The sequence below is a fragment of the Diceros bicornis genome, chromosome 8 (assembly GCF_020826845.1).
Source record: "Diceros bicornis minor isolate mBicDic1 chromosome 8, mDicBic1.mat.cur, whole genome shotgun sequence".
NCBI classification, from domain to species: Eukaryota; Metazoa; Chordata; class Mammalia; order Perissodactyla; family Rhinocerotidae; genus Diceros; species Diceros bicornis.
In genome coordinates, this window is record NC_080747.1 from 18,109,180 (window position 1) to 18,125,893 (window position 16,714).

Genomic DNA, 16,714 nt, shown 5'->3' on the forward strand with positions numbered 1-16,714 from the left:
ACGAAGTATTCTTGTCAGAGTCATGCTTGAATTTGAAGAGTGAAAAGTGGTACCTCATAATTTTAATTTGCATTTCTCACAGTGAATTTGTGTTCCCTTCCTGTGAAGGTCTGGAAATGTCCTTTGCCCATTACAACACACTGGTTATAAGTATGAGCTCTGGAATCAGCCAGCCTCGGCTCAAATCCTGGTTCCATCACTCACCGCCTGGGTGACCTCAGGGAAATTAATAAGCTTCCATGCCCCACTTCCTCAGGCACAAAAGAGGGATCATAATAATAATGACCTCATTCAGGAACTGTGAGAATTAACTAACACAACACTTAAAACACTTAGGATGGGATCTGGCACACGCCGCAAACATTACCTATTATTATTGGCCCATATTTCTAACGGATCATCTGTCTTTTCTTACTGATTTGTAGGAGTTCTTAATATATAGGAACCAACATTTTGCGCCCAATACAATCTCCCAAAGATCCTTAGGCAGCTGGTCCAATGCTTGGAGCCTCTCTCTACTAGAAGATACTTGGAGAGCACATTTTGAAAACTATGACTGAGGAGTGAAATCAGTATTTTTGACCAGGATAGAGCTTACTACTAAGTATAAACTCTAAATAATTCTATTAGTGAGAAATCTCTTGAGCCCTTTTATAAATGCAGGTGGCTGAGCCACTCTTAAAGTAGCTGTTGAAACTCTTTCCCAAACAATGAAGAACCGTGATATCCACAAAAAGCCATATGATCCTAAGATTATAGAACCAAAGAAACCATCCAGTCATTAACAGAGTTTTGGGCTTCCAGGGCCACTGGCAAACAGTGGCCTATGTGCCACCACCTCCCTGTCCGAGCCGGTGGCAGATCATGAGTCAGCCCTAGCACTTTCCTGATAAGCTTACACAACACTCCTGATGGCTACTCCCAACTCACCAGGGCAGACATTCAAGAAATCTATTTGTCATATTGGTTCTACTACAGAAGCCATATCATAGGCAACCCTGACTCCAAATGTACTTTTAAAACTGGTGGAGGGATCATGACCAGGAACTGGCCTGCCCACTTACAGAAAGTCAGGCGTAGAGGGTCAACAGGGAACTCCTGTGAAAGAGAATCAGCCAGAACACTGGTGTCAAGGATTCATAAGTATGTGGTAACACAGGCAAAGCTGTAAGAGGTGGGGAGCATGTAGGCAAGAAAAATAATCATGTGATATAGAATTTGCAGGATGTCCATAAAGTCTGGAAATAAAAGGAAAAAATACATGTGTGTCAGTGTGTGTTCTACAAAGTTTGAAAATAAAAGGAAAAAATACTTGTGTGTGTGTGCGTGTGTGTATCAAGCCATGGAGGACATCTTCACTACGGTAAAAAAAAAAAAAAAAAAAAGTATGTTTCCAAACTTTATGGACATCCCGTACATTCCTGTGGTACTCAGAAATTCAGACAAGCAGGCTGGTCGACTCATGGAGCTGGGGTTTAAAAGTCTATATTCCTGTGCCTGAGGAAGGGACAGGGATATGCAAAGAGACAACTTGAGGTCAGAGCTGAGAGCTCGCCAATTGGTCAGATCTCAGAGACAGGAACTCAGGGACAAAAAGAAAATCCAGTTAACAGAATATGAGCACAAGGTCCGAAGGCTGGGATGAGCCTTAAGGAATGAAGGCTGGGATGTGCCTTAAGGAAGGAGGGCAAGTCTCAGCCCGTAAGTGAGGGGCAATTAGTGCTAAGAGTGGTAAGAAAAGGCATGCAAAGCACAGGAACCATGCAGGCCAGAGGCTAAGGACTAAACAGATCCAACACCTGCCCCCCAAAAAAACAGCCCCTGCACTTACTATTATAATGCAATGAATCGGTTCTAATAAAACAATTCGAGCTTCATTAAATGTGCATGCAAAGTCTGCAGATTATTAAAAATATCTCAGGAATCCTGTCAGATTTGGTTTCGTTTGATGGGATATGTAAAATCATAGAATTTTAGCAGCTGAAGAGCCTTAAAGATAATATAGTTCAAAACCTCATTCTACTATCCAGGAATGTGAGGGCCAGAAAAATTATGTTTGCTAAGGGTCACAAAAATTCCACAGGGTAGCAAAGCCAACTTGAGGCCCCGGGGCCACGCAGTCTCATTGCTATTTGCTCTGTATCCTCCCTTCCGGTCATCTTTATCAAAGAAGGGACGGGAATGCCAGATCCCTGCTTACCCAGCACAACTGTAACATGTAGATGTGAGCCCTCCCTAAAACGAGAGTTAGGGTGTTATGAATTCTTTTCACTTCAGATGGAGACCTCCCAAAAGTGCAAGTGCCCTCCCTATGATGTTGTCGTTCCCTTCATCTTAACGTGAAGTTTCAGATAGGGTCATTTATTACTCCAGGATAAAATTTTCAATCTGAAGAATGCAGATGAGAAAAGGACTGACGATTTAATAATCAATAATACTACACTGCAGTCCTAAGTATGACCGCCCCTGGTCATTCCCACCACCACTTGATGATAGTAGAATGGCATGTTAAAATTCTCTCCTTCAACAGTTAGTTACTGGGACATAATATGTTACTAGGAAAGAATTCTCAATTACTTTGCTTTCACATCAGTCAGCCACCTCTAAAGAAATGGTTCAAAGTAAACAAGTCTCCTGTATCTTTTGTTCTACAAAGACCTACCCCCAATCCTACTGCCAAAGTGAGCATTTAGGTTGACTATGACTTTCACAGACATAACAATACTGAGAATTACAGGCCTAGAGGTCACAGTCCTGGACCAGAAGCCTACAAAATGTGTAACTTGAGAGGACCAATTTACCTGTCCCTGCTTCCATTGACACACCTGTGACATGGGGACAATACCACCCTCATGAATGTGTTTTAAGGACAGAGATGTCCTATGTGAAGCATTTGGCACAGTACCTGGCACATGATACATATCTGAATGTTGGCTGTCATTAGAACTGTTAAAATCAGTGAAGGGTGCTTATACATAAGGTTAGTTCTGAAGGCCCAAGAGCTCTATAGACACCCGAGGTTTCTCTAGTCATGGTATTTCCAGGTATGTAATTACTAAACCGGTTTTAGGAGAAAGTCAAACTAGCATTAGAAACAGTTCTCAACCATGTAACTCAATTGTGGACACTTCACGGCTACATCAAAACTAGAAACAGCAATTCTATCAAATTAATTTCATCAGAAGGCTAGGAAGGGTTTTCTTAATCCCATTCTCTTGAAAATCCCATTCGTCTAGAAGAAGACGAGGATCTTGGATTGACTTTCATATCCTGCAACATCCTCCCAAAAAAATAAATGTACCACTAAAACAAACTCAGGGTCAGAATAAAATACAACCACAAAGGCTTACATAGTTTCACATACTTAGCAGAACATCAAAGAAATTAAAAAGAGCGAGAGAGAATCTGAGTGAGCCACATTATGTTCACCTCCCAGAAGTACCTTTCCAGGCACAAAGAGAGCCTGTCACTCACTGACTGCAGGCTCCCTAAACTTTTCTTTCCATTTAAAAGCTGCCACCTTCTACTCTCACTCGACATACTAAGACACTAACGTAGAAGGTCTCCATAATTCTCCCTCTTGTCTTTGCTGCATGCAGTGACAATATGACGCCTGCAATTTAAAAGGTTTTATAATCACTAAAACGGGAAAAGATGGAAATACTACACAAGGACCTGAGAACACTATAAAGCTTAAAAAAGGGAAAGTCTGACAAAGTTTTTAGATCATGGTCCCAGTCTGTGGTTGCTAACTTCTAGCTAAGCTGATAGAAAGTTTTTCAACTTTATCCCTGAGGGACAAACTCAAATGTTGTGTTTTTTTTTCCCCCAGCAAGAAGCCCTGAAAAATCAAGTCACAGTAGAACAGTTAACTATGATTCTTTAAGTAGACAACAATCTCAAGTAGACAACTCTATTTGTCATGGGTTCAGACTGGATGACACCCATTCCCAACAGCCTTAGCTCAAAGAGCACGCCATCCCCTAGGAGGTACTGCCCTCCGTGGGTCTGTCTCGGCAGGGAAACACGCAGCCAAGCTAGCCATTCCTCGTAAGGGCTTCCAAGTCCAAACCATGTGAAAATGCCGAAATCCAATAACTGAGTGTAATAACAGACGGCGTGACTATCAAGCTAAAGGTCCAGAAGGCGACACACGTAGCGGTGATGAAAGATGTTTAAATCTAGGCAGATTCAGGCAGGGCACAGTGCAGAAACTGGACAGTAAGGAGTGAAACGAAAACAGGAGTCAGGAAGACAATGGATTCAAGCTACTTTTCACGAAGCTTAATTGTGAAGTAGAGTAAATACTCCAGCATGGTACTGGATATTTAGAGGAGGGGAGGGTTTTTTTGTTTTCGTTTCTAACAGAGGAAAAAAGAACATGGCTACATATGCCGAGGAGAAACATCACAAACTAAGGGAGAAGCTTAAAACACAGAAAAAGGTAAGTGATGGTTTCTCAAGAGGTAGGAGGGAATTGGATCAAGAAAAGGGGGCTGGGGCCGGCCCGTGGTGTAGCGGTTGAGTGGGTGCACTCCACTGCTGGCGGCCCAGGTTCGGATCCCAGGAGCGCACTGACGCACTGCTTGTCCGGCCATGCTGTGTCAGCGTCCCATATAAAGTAGAGGAAGATGGGCAGGGATGTTAGCTCAGGGCCGATCTTCCTCAGCAAAAAGAGGAGGATTGGCATGGATGTTAGCTTAGGGCTGATCTTCCTCACAAAAAAAAAAAAAGAAAAGGGGCGGGGAGCGAATTAATCTGGGTAAGAGAGAGACACTTTTCACTATCAAAAGAAGAGTGAGAGTTTAAGCCTCGACCTTGTAGGCTGGGTATTCTGCTTTGAGGGGTCTCAAGCTTACCCATGACAGATTCATCCCACAACAAGAATAATGCCAGATTCTTACCCCAGTCCTACTTGAGAAAAAAATCATGGGGAAAATGGGACTTCCTGACACAAAGATTTTACTGAGTGCTTATGTGCTAGACGCTGAGGATACAGAGATAAATATGATCAAGAGTTCATAATCTGGTAAGAGAGCAAGAACTGTAAATAAATAATTCCAAACAGTATGACAGCTGAGGAAGTACAAGCAAACATAAGGTAGGACATGGTCACAAAGAACGGAAGAGTCAGCCCAGCACTGTCAAGGTAGACTGCAAGTCCCATGGTATCCAAAAGACTAGAGAATTCTAATCGAGTCTTGGCAATAAAGGGAGAGTTTATGCTTGGTCTTGTTTAAAACAAACAAAAAGGCAGGTTAAAAAAAAAAAAAAGATTAATCTAACAGAAAGCACATCTGTTTTAAACTCAGTCCTGGAGATGAATACACCACCAGGCAACTTCTCTTTGCCTCTTTCATGAGAAAAGAATTGAGAAGAATTGCACAATACAACAAAGAACGCTTTTAAGTCTTATCTTGATGGGAAATGAATCAATTTAATTAGACTTAGATTCAAGCAGGCTTAAAGAAAGAAAAGTTTAACAACTGCATTAAAGAATGTGTATTACAGGTGCACCTCGAAGGCCGCTCCAAGTTTCCTTCAATTAAATCTAAGGACAGTTTAGACTGAAGTGTCATCCTCAACACAATCTACAACCTGCTTTCTATCCGGATCACAGAAGCGCCTGTTAAATGCCTGTCACTATTCTAGGTGCCATATTCTAGGTGCTACAGTGGCAGGAAGGAGCAAAACAAGAGTCTCTGACCTCAATGGAACCGACATTCTAGCTGGGGCCAGGTCACATATTTGGAACTATATATTCTAATTCAGAAATGTCTTCATACAGGGAGTGAATTTAATTCACAATCACATACTGTGCATTATGTCCTGTTGTGGGGGCATGCAGGAAAGGGGCGCTTAGGGGAGTGACTTGGGGAGCTTACATCATCCCTGGGATCCTACACTTCTCCCCAGCCTCGGTAGGGGGCATGCTTATTCCTCTTCTGGGGAGACATCTTGGCCTGCAAGCACAATTAGTGAACAGGCGGGAGCAGCACTTTTACAAGTAGAGCTAGCAATCCTGCCAAAAGATTTTCTTCATGTTCATGGCACTTTTGTCTAAAAGGGTTTAATAAATATTCTAAAAAGTAGATTGTCAGAGTGATGGACAATTTAGCCTTCTTTGTATGGAATATATAATTCAATAGACCTACCCCTTCAAATCGTGATTACTCAGGAACAAAAGATTTCAAATTACACACAATTCAAAGATTATGTAATTTAAACTTAAGAAGGAAAAACACGGGAAGAAAAAAAGGCAAAAGATGTATTTTTTTATTTTACTTAAACTAAGAACCAAGAATGTCAGTCATCTGAACTGATAAAGAGCTAAAGGCAAGTAGCAAATGCCTGAAACTCAAGTTGATTCAGGCTCGCAGCCTAGCAACCACATCATGTGTGCTGAGAGAGGAAATCTCTTATGGTCTGCCCAACATGCCTGTCAATCATCAAGTCAAGAATATGACAAGGATGCCCACAGTCCTGCCTTTTTAGCCCCAGCCAAAGCAGCAAGAAAATAAAGAAAGAAATATATTATTAGATGATGAATTGTGTCTAAAAATCTCAAGAGTGTCAATTGGGAAAAAAAAAAACTGTTAGAAAATAAAAATATACAGAGAAGCTGGCCAAATACAAATGAGCCCTTTGTAGACATGTCAAATATATTAAACTTCATTTATAATCAGAATGCAAATTAAAACAAGTTTTGGGCCGGCCCCATGGCTTAGCGGTTAAGTGCGTGGGCTCTGCTACTGGCGGCCCGGGTTCGGATCCCGGCTGCGCACCAACGCACCGCTTCTCCAGCCATGCTGAGGCTGCGTCCCACATACAGCAACCAGAAGGATGTGCAACTAAGACATACAACTATCTACTGGGGCTTTGGGGGACAAAAAAAAAAAAAGGAGGAGGATTGGCAATGGATGTTAGCTCCGAGCCAGTCTTCCTCAGCAAAAAAAAAAAAAAGTTTTGTTTTGTTTTACTTATCAGACTTTAGCAAAGACTAAAAAACAAATTTCCAGAGCAGGTACATGCCTGGGAAATTCGGCCTCTCAGTTTCTCTATACATTTATTATTTTATATTAATAATACATTATTACCAGGAAATAAGTCTCCATTTTAAAACTCAAATAAAGGATTTAAGGTACACTAAGGCAGGGGCCATAGTGTCTGGTTGCCTGCTCCACCCGAGTTTCAGGCCCTCAAACACTGGTTTGGACAAATGCTGCTACTAGACCCTCTCAGTTCATTCATTTAGCATCACAACACATATTTAAAACGTTATTGTCCTTAACCCCATGACTTGACATTAAAGTCAACTTCAGCACACCACTCCCCACCCCAAAAATCGTCATTTTTCTTGTCTCCTACCAATAAGGCCCTATCCTAAAGCTCTCAGCTATCTGTCCTAAAAATGTCTCTTGATTTTCATCCATCTTTACTCCTCTTGGAACAGTACCTCCCTCCCACCCTGTGAGGCAGCTGCTCTCAATTTGTTCCTCTGCTCTTTCTTCTACCTTCTTTTGTTGCAGCCGCCGTCAACTGGTGACGAAGGTTAAACCCCTCTGGTCACTGGGCTACTAGACAACAGGTTCTCAACCCAGGTGACATCAGAACCACCTACAGAGCTCTGAAGAATACCAACGTCAGGGCCTCATCCTTAAACAACTAAATCAGAGCAGGCGGTCTGTGGCCCAGGCATCTGAACTTTCAATGCTCCCAGGTGATTCAACGCAAAGTTGAAAACCTCCACAGCAAAGTCTTCAACCAGATTACAGGAAGGTGGAGAAAACTGCTCCCCTCGAGCCCCTGGGGCTGGGATGCAGGGCCTGGAGCAGCGGGACTGTGGCCTGGAGCATCCGTGACCATTTCACTCGAGTGTGTCATATAAACATCATCATTGTCTAGGTATGTCATGACACGAAAATTCTTGGACAGAACTGCCACAAAGAATGGACGTGATTAGTGCTACAGGAGATCTGAGACATACTAGGTTGGGGAAATGTTTGGTGCCCGGCAGATGGACACGAGGGGAAAGCAAAGACAGTCATGAACGAAAAGGTCCATCAGGCCCTTTAGCAAGGTTGTTCCTAACCCAGTCTTCAAATTTCCCTTTAGAAATCCCAACGCCTATAATAATTTCTAAAAATCCATCAGTTACCCTCCTGCTACCTCCCGCTGTCTTAGCAAAGGGCAGCAATGGAGGAAGATGTGGGTTAAATCACATCAAACAGAGCTGGATGGTGGAGTCTAACTAGGGAGAGGCTTCAGGGACATTGTGCAGCTAGAAGGCAAGAGGCGGAGTTCCAGAAAAGGACACAAGCCTAAAAGACTAGGATAAAACTGGTCTAATAGGCAACCCTCCCCCGCAAAAAGGTGACACCCAGAGACGAGAAGTCACATAAGCCCACCTGAGTCTACAAGCAGAGCAGGCAGTGAATAACTATTGCTGAATGAACGCAAAAGCAAGCAGTTTAAAAACCAAAGACACGAATCATCAAGAACGCCACTAGAGAACAGTAAATATCAAAAGTAGATTATGGTCTTTGGACAGACCCTGCTGTACGTGGGAAGGCAGATTCAAATCTGGGCTTGCAGTTTGCAGACAAAAAGGAAAAAGAAGACCAAGGTATTGGATAGGGGGGAGCTAGTTGTGGATTATTTTTATACCAATCCCTTAAACCTTCCATTCATTCCCTTTAGGCCCTGAACAGAAGGGTCTGAGGACAAGAAATGCTTCCCTGGGTGAAAAGGTGAAAAACCTAATATCTGCCATGTGCTCAGCAGGGCACTAAAAGTGGCCAAGACAGACACGTGCCTTCTGTGAGGTGCCTACTACATCTCTGTCCCACCCCACTCCAACACACAGGAGACTCCTTTACTAGACATGCAAAATTTCTGAAGTCATGAAGGAAAAAAAAAAAACGAGCTTGGGAGATATATTGTTTTTTAAACTCCCTCTTCAGACTAAAATTGTCTGCATTTGAACATAAGTGAAAGCTAAACCATATATAAAGCATTAAAATTACACTAAATTTAGTCAGGCAACAATTAAAAGCTCATCAAGCAAGTATGCATTTATAGCTTCCTAACCTTTGCAAAAACTGAGGTAATAAGCTACAAAAATGTAAAGAACTCTGTATCCTAATTTTTGTCTGCTCATGAGAAGAATGTTGACACAATAATAAACTAGTTATGTTCTCTGGACTTAAGATTCCTCCACAGGAATACAGCCAATACAGAAAACAATTGCTTTCAGAGAAGCCACTGAACTAACAAAAAAAAAAGAAAAATAGTCACTGACTATTCTTATAAGAAATTTTGCCCTGTGTCATTTTCTGAGTTACTTTCAAGAGTTTTTACTTCTGTTTTTTAAAACTATCTTTACAGGCTCCTGGGAACAGAAGCTGTAACTAGATTGGGGGAAGGATCTCCAAACATTCCTGTATTTGTTTGTTTCTGCTACTTTGATTTCTGGTATATTGCCAAACCCACCAACTTCTCTTATACTCCTGATGCTGGAGGAGTCCAGGCAGGCAAGAAGCAACAGGATTCAGAGGCGAGGTCATGTAAGACTTGCTCATCATATTGGAAAAACTTAAGATTTGCATTCATGGACCAAATGCCCAAGTCTGCCCAAAATTCTGCAATATTTCAGAGTAACACTGCCAACATAACAATGAGAGGCACCCTGTGGATAAGCAGAGAATCTGTGTGTAAGACTCATCCTTGGACAAAAGAACCATGTCTTATTTTATCCCCAAAACCCTAGCACTCAGCACTGTGCCTTCCACGTAACAGTACCCCAATCGATGTGCAGAGAAAGAAAAAATAATTTGGGCTGAGTATTGGGAAATAAGGCTACAGAGGTATGTAAGACCTTGAATTCAAAGATAAAAACCTTGCTCTTGATCCATAGCAATTCAAGCGACAGCAGCTTGCTGGTTTATTCATTAAAATCACCTTGCTAATTCCCCCTCTGTTGCACTTGCCTGGCAAAGCAGCAGCCTGGCTAATCCCAACTATTCACATCTCCAGGCTGGTACGAACCTGGAGAAAAACAACTGTGCTAACCATCTCCCTTTGAACTTGATCACAGGCAACAACAGACACAACTCCACCCTGTTGACGTTTCTGCAATCCCAGCATGTTCACTTCCCCACTCTCCAAAAGGCCCACTTCACCCCTCTTTCACCTTCCTCTTCACACCGTCTACTCACCCCTTCCTCCCTCACCTGCCTCTACTGCTTTAGAAAATAGAAGCGATGGGGCAGGAACTCCTTCAACCCACCTTCACCCCACTGCCCTCCTGCCTGCCCTGATGCCCACCTTCACCACCATCAGTACGTGGGGATGAAACTTCCCTGCTGCCATCAAAAGCCAAACTCTCCACCTGCACTCCGCTCCCATCCCATCTCAGCTTCATCATCCATTTCTCCCTCTCTTCTGAATTATTCCCAACCGTCTTCAGACATACTCTATCGTTCTCTTTCCCTCCTAAGAAGCCTTCCTTCACACCAAACTTCTTCCTCATCTAAGTGCTGTTACCGCCATCCTCACCCCACTCTCCCTTCAAGCCACCCCAACTTGCCTTCTGTGGCTTCTGGTCCACAGATACCGCTCATGGAGGGCACCAAAGCTCCAGGCTGTCAACTCCAGCCGTCAATCCTAGGTCTTTCTGTTCTTGATCTCTCAGCACCTCTCAAGAGGGGCACCCGTTCCTGTCTTCAAGCCTCAACTTCTCTTGGCTTCTGTGACCAGATGGTCTTCTATTGCTCCCCCACCTCCCCAAGCTGCTCCTCCCCCAGGCTCCTCCACTGCTCCAGGGAGCTTCTGCCTGGCCACCTCCTCCGCCCATCTGTACACTCTCCCCTGACTTTGACCAGAGTAGTGTTTTAAACACCATGTATAAACCAATGGTTCCAGAAAACATCTTTCCACTTCAGTAGGGCCAGTCAGTCACCACTCCTCACCGAAACTCAGAATGCCCTCTCCCCCTTCTCAATTCAATCTTTCCCTTCCCTCAGGCCATGCTCAAGTCCTAACTTCTCCAGGAAAATGGAAACATCTTCCAATGCTTCCTCAGCCCCTTTCCAGGCTTCCCAAAGCATTTAAACAGTCAGCAGTACAGGATTTATCACTTAATTACAGACATTCTGAAACTGTTCCCTAAATCTGCTGCTTCTGTGCAAATCCTTTCTCCTCAACTAGGTTTTAGTTCCTGAACAATACAGGCATTCTTTTTTGTGTACCTGGCACTAAGCTGGTCACGCTGGTGATGTCCAATCATCAGTTCTTTAATAGCAAACAAACATTTTATAAAGGAAACACTAAAAGGCATGCATTATTTTAGTTTGTTACACAGTCTGAGAAAAATCTGGACTTTGTTCCTAAGTTACTTGACAAATCATAAATAAATTTTTTTAAAAAAACCTTTGTCATTCTAGCATCACGAGGAAAACACTACATTTGGAAAAGTAGGGCTAAATTTGTAAAACTTATCAATGAAGTCCTTAGAATTTTTAAAACAAAATATTGAGCAGCACTTCATACAAAACATAGGAATACAGTAAATAATTTATATTTCCAACAAAACATTAAATGCACGTAAATATTTATTCAATGTGTCTGTAAAAATAATAAAGGCAATTTAATCCTTTAATACAAAAGGCTACAGGAGATATAGGGAACAAGTGTGGTCAACCTGAGGATTCTGCTAGACCTCTCCATAAACATGGCAACGGAAATAAGTGCTGTTCTCCAAAACAGTTGAAGGGTCTGAGCTTTAGGCTATGTTGCAGTCCAGTTAATCCACTTAGTAGAAATAGCCTAATTTTTCATTATTAAAAAAAGAAAAATTTTATCCTTGCTACCTTCTCAATCCCCAATTTTCCAGGCCACAGCCACATCACAACTGGGTTGAAAACACTTGGCCACACCTAAGGGATTAAAACTCAAACCAGAGAGCCTCCCCTCTGACCATTCTGAGCAGTGGACACTTGCCCTTGACATTCATTTCAGCAACATCAACTGACAGCATTGCAAGCGACTCTGACCTCTCCAAGCCTGTGGTGATGCTGGAGTCCGCCACCTTCCATCCCATCATCTCCTCCTCTCGGCCCCTCGCCCTTTCCTTCAATTATCTTTCTCATCCTTCTGGAATTGGCTCAGGATCCTCAGATCCTTGATCTAACCAACTGTGCCCCAAGGGGGCCTTGGTTACCCTCTTCTGGGTTCCTTTTCTACATGTGCACCCCAGTATTAGAGCATTTACCATACTGTTCTGAGACTTATTCATGAATCTTTTTCCCCAAATACCAGTAAGTTCCTGGTAAAGAAAGACCATGTTTTTATTTATATTCTGTCATGACTTGAATAGTGTTCCTCAAAAAGATATGTCCAGGTCCTAACCCCTGGTACCTCTGAAAGTGACCTTATTTGGAAATAGGGTCTTTGCAGGTGTAATTAAATTACAGATCTTTAGAGGAGATCATCCTGGACTTAGGGTGGACCCTAAATTCAATGACTGGTGTCCTTATAAAGAAAGGAGAGTATGTGAGACGCAGAGACACCCTGGGAAGAAGGCCATGTGAAGACAGAGGCAGAGACTAGAGTTGGAATGCCACAATCCAAGGAATGTCAGAAGCTGAAAGAAGCAAGGATTCTCCCTTAGATCCTTTGGAGGGAGCATGGCCGTGCTGCCACCTTGACTGTGGACTTTTAGCCTCCAGAACTGTGAGACAGGAAATCTGTTGTTTTAAGCCACCAAATTTGTGGTAATTTGCTGCAGCCCTAGGAAACTAACACCTAGTCCAAATCTCAACATGCTGCCTACTACCTGGGAACCACTCAACAAAAACTGTGTTGAACTAAGAACAAAGATGAAGGCAAGGAAGAAAGATGAGAAAGCATCAGAACCGTGGGGCAGGAATCTGGGACACTGACCCTGCTGCTAATTCAATATGGGAACGTGGGCAGGTCACTTCTCCAGTGACCCCCCGTTTCATTCCCTAGTAAAATGAGGGAACTGGCCCAGAAGACCCTCTACCACGTCCAATGTACCTTGCACTAACTTCATCCAGAACATCAGCTGTATTTGATCCTTAAATAAATTACAATTTCCATCACTAAACAAATTTTATTAATTTCGTTTTCATCTAAAAAGCTTTCAGGTACAAAAAAATTAGATTAAAATGACATTTCAAAGTCACATATTTTAATCAGCTCATAAAAATTCAGTAAAATCATTTGATAATACGCCGAAAAGTGATTTTCTACCAAGCAAAATCAACAATTTGTAAGCAACTGATTTAATCCAGCTGGAACTGTTGACATTTCAGGAAAACTCGACCTAAACTTGAATCAACTTAAGCGCCACATTCCAGAACCCAAACGTGTGATGACTAATTTCTGCCAAGAAACGAGGGCTATTCCAACAGAGGGGTTTTCTCCACTTGACCCAAGACTGTAATTAAGGGCCCATACCCAAAATTTCCACTTCAAAGAACCTGCCTAAGAAATAAATAGAGCTGCTGCCACTACCAAATGGTCAAGCATTGGTCATGGAGTCAAACAAAACAAAAACTACTTTACCAATTTTCACACCTCCGCAAACAGAAACACACAATTTTCCTGTGTTAAACCTCTCCTTTCAAGCAAATGGAAAGGAAGAATAAACAAAGGTGTTCGTAAGGAGATTTATACTTATCTTAGAGTATTTCCTGCCTAATTTGGGTTAAATTAAAAGCCATATTTTAAGTTTTTTCATGGGTCATGCTGCTCCCCGCCTGCCTGTTTTTACAGCGGCAGCCTTGTTTCTTTTTTAGGAAACCAACCAAAACAACATAAGGGAACGCGAAGCCAAGGGACTCATATTTCACTTCGACAAAACGTCCATTAGAAACACTTTTAAACTTTTCCAAACCAATTCATCCTTCAGAAAACATAATCAAGCGACACTGGGGCCAATTCCAGTTCAGCTGGAATTGGCAGAACCACGCTTGTAAAACTGGACCGAGAATCTCCGCACACACTGAGTTGTATACACGACCCAAAACTTCTCCTTCCAGGTGGAAACTCAATCCGAAAATCAAGTCCCTCGAGTTGGAAGGCTCAACAAACCCAGTCTTCAATTCCGAAGTTCTCAGCTTTTAAATATGAGCTCTCACACACAGGAAAACAGGACTGGAAGGCTCATGGCTCCATCTCAAATGTGTTTTAGCCCTTAATAACAACTCCATTTTAAAAGCTGCTCTTTGAGCGGCCCGGTGGCTTAGCAGTTAGGCGCTCGCCTGGGCTACTCCTGGCCAGGGTTCGGATCCCGGGCGCGCACCGACGCATCAGTTCTCCGGCCATGCTGAGGCCCACATACAGGAACTAGAATGATGTGCAACTATGACATACAACTATATACTGGGGCTTTGGGGGAAAAAAAGAAAGGAGGATTGGCAACAGATGTTAGCTCACAGCCAGTCTTCCTCAGCGAAAAAAAGAGGAGGATTAGCATGAATATTAGCTCAGGGCTGATGTTCCTCACACACAAAAAAAAAAAGTGCTATTTAACTGTTAAAAAAAAAACTAAGGTAGCAGACGGCAAGGAAATAGTCTGGGGCTCACACAGAGAGGCATTCAAAATCCTTGCGTTGTTTTGGTATTCTGCAAACCGGCACCTAAGTGTAACTAAATGTGCACAGAAGCTCAAGGCCTGACGCTTCTAATCGAGTAGTTTTCGGGCAGCCCAAGCACAGGATGAATGAGCTTTAACTCTGCCCACTACATGTTTACTTGCATCCTCGCGTGGCACCGCGCAGCGCTGCGGACTGAGCCGGGCGCGCCCCGGGACCCAAAAACTTTTACTTCGGAAACTAGCGGAGCCTGGAGGCGGCTCCGAGGCAGATTCACTTGCCTTCCCCAGAAATGCGCCGACGCCAAGCCCACCGAGGCTTCCCCCAGCACCACCCCTGCCTGCAGCTTCATTCACACAAAGGCGCATGGGTGCCGGCGGGACCCCTCTCCGAAGCTGCGCGCAGAGCTGCGGCTTTCGCGCCGGAGGGAGAGGACCGGGTGCGAGGGCTACTCACAGGGTTACCGTGCGGTTGGGCAGCGTGTCCGGGGGCAGGACCTGCGCGAGCTCCAGGCTGCTGCACACCACCTTGCCCTCGGCGGCGCCCGCCGCCCTGCTGGCCCCTCGGGGCCGCCCGTCGTGCTTGCAGCCCGGGGGCAGCGCCGCGGCGCCGCGGCCGCCTCCCAGCAACACGAGCAGCACGAGCGGCGGCAGCAGCGGCGGCGGCGCGCGGCCCCGCCGGCGCCCGGGCGGTTCCATGCTGCGGGCGGGCCGGGGCCTGCGGGCCGAGCGGCGGCGCGCTGGCCTAGCGGGCCGGCCCGGCGCCCGGGCGCGCGGGGGCGCGGCGCGGGCCCGGCGGCGCCCGGAGCCTCATGGCGGCCGGAGGACGGGCCCTCCTCGGCGCCAACATGCTCCTTTGTCCGCGGCGGCGGCGGCGCTCGGCCTCGGGGGAGCCGCGGGGTCACGGCCGCGCAGGTCTCAGCGCCGCTCCACGGCCCGGCGGGAGCACCGCCTCCTCCTCCTCCTCCGTCGCCGCCGCCGCCGCCTCCTCCCCCGGTCACTGGCCGCGGCGGCTCCTCCCCGCCCGCCGCCGGCCGCCCCCGCCCCTCCTCCTCCTCCCCCCTCGCCTCCCGCGGCTCCGGGAAGGAGGGGCGCGCTCCCGGGCCTGCGCCGCCCGCCCGCGCCCCGGCCCCCGGGCAGGAGTTGTGGGGGCCCGCGCGAGTACAGTAATCGGGGAGAGGGCGGAAGAAAGTCCGAAGCCAAACTCCAGCCACGGTGGCCACTCTCTCGCACGCTTCTCTCTTCTGCCGCCCTCCAGACAAAGCCGCCCGGTGCGCCCCTGGGGACGCCCATTCTGTCCGAGGAGCCCCCGCCCGGGGCATGGAGTGAGAGAGAAGAGCAAAGCTGAATTTCCTTGGAGAAAGGAAAAGAGAGGGAAAATGCCCCAAACAACTATCTTGAAAGGAATCGCCTTTCCCCCTCACTCCCCTGAAGGGCTTTCAAGCCTCTTTTGGCACATCGTAGTCTCATTTGTCCCAAATACACCAAAGCTAGGAATAGGTTCCTCTCCAGTAGACTCCCCAAAGCTGTCTCTGTCCTTCAGCAACTCCAGCTATGGTCCCTGCAAAGGATGCCCGGGGGCCTTGCCGGACCTCAGCCTTTTGAAAGAAATTTCCCTCTGGCATCCAAAGGTAGTGAGCGAACTAGCCAAGAAACTCCAGCTGAATCGATTACTCTTCTGTGTAAGGCTGCCAGCCCCGTCCTGATATTTGCAAGACCAGGACTCACATACCCTATGTTTAAATATTTACAAGGAATATGTCAAGCTAACAAATAAAATATATTCTCCTACGTTGAGAAATATGTCTTAATAACAACCTGGAAGGCCAGGTGTGTATACAGAGCTCTCAGATACCTTGGAGTTCCACGCCAAAATATGGCAGGGAGGAGAAAGCCAGAGCCCAGCCCTTGGCCTACACACTTCCATCCCCTTTGCTTCCTGTGCCAGCTCCATTCGTGAACAAGAGGGGCTTTCTACACATTTGTGGATACCCCAGGCCACTGAACCAAGCTCTGTCCACACCCTCAAAAGCTACCTCTCAGTGGCTCCTCAGTCCTAAGAGTGCACACACCAGTTGTTTGGTCCTCCCTTGG

General features: G+C 45.4%; 1 protein-coding gene across 2 annotated transcripts in view; it reads right to left on the minus strand.

The window, feature by feature from the left end:
* ADGRA3 (adhesion G protein-coupled receptor A3) overlaps positions 1–15,553 on the minus strand; it is a 122,252-nt gene extending 106,699 nt beyond the window's left edge. For both annotated transcript variants that reach the window (XM_058546818.1, XM_058546817.1), the window contains exon 1: positions 15,078–15,553. In XM_058546818.1, the coding sequence (XP_058402801.1) occupies positions 15,078–15,319 (242 nt within the window). In that variant the 5' untranslated portion in view covers positions 15,320–15,553. The remainder of the gene's footprint in view (positions 1–15,077) is intronic.
* Positions 15,554–16,714: the final 1,161 nt, after the last annotated feature.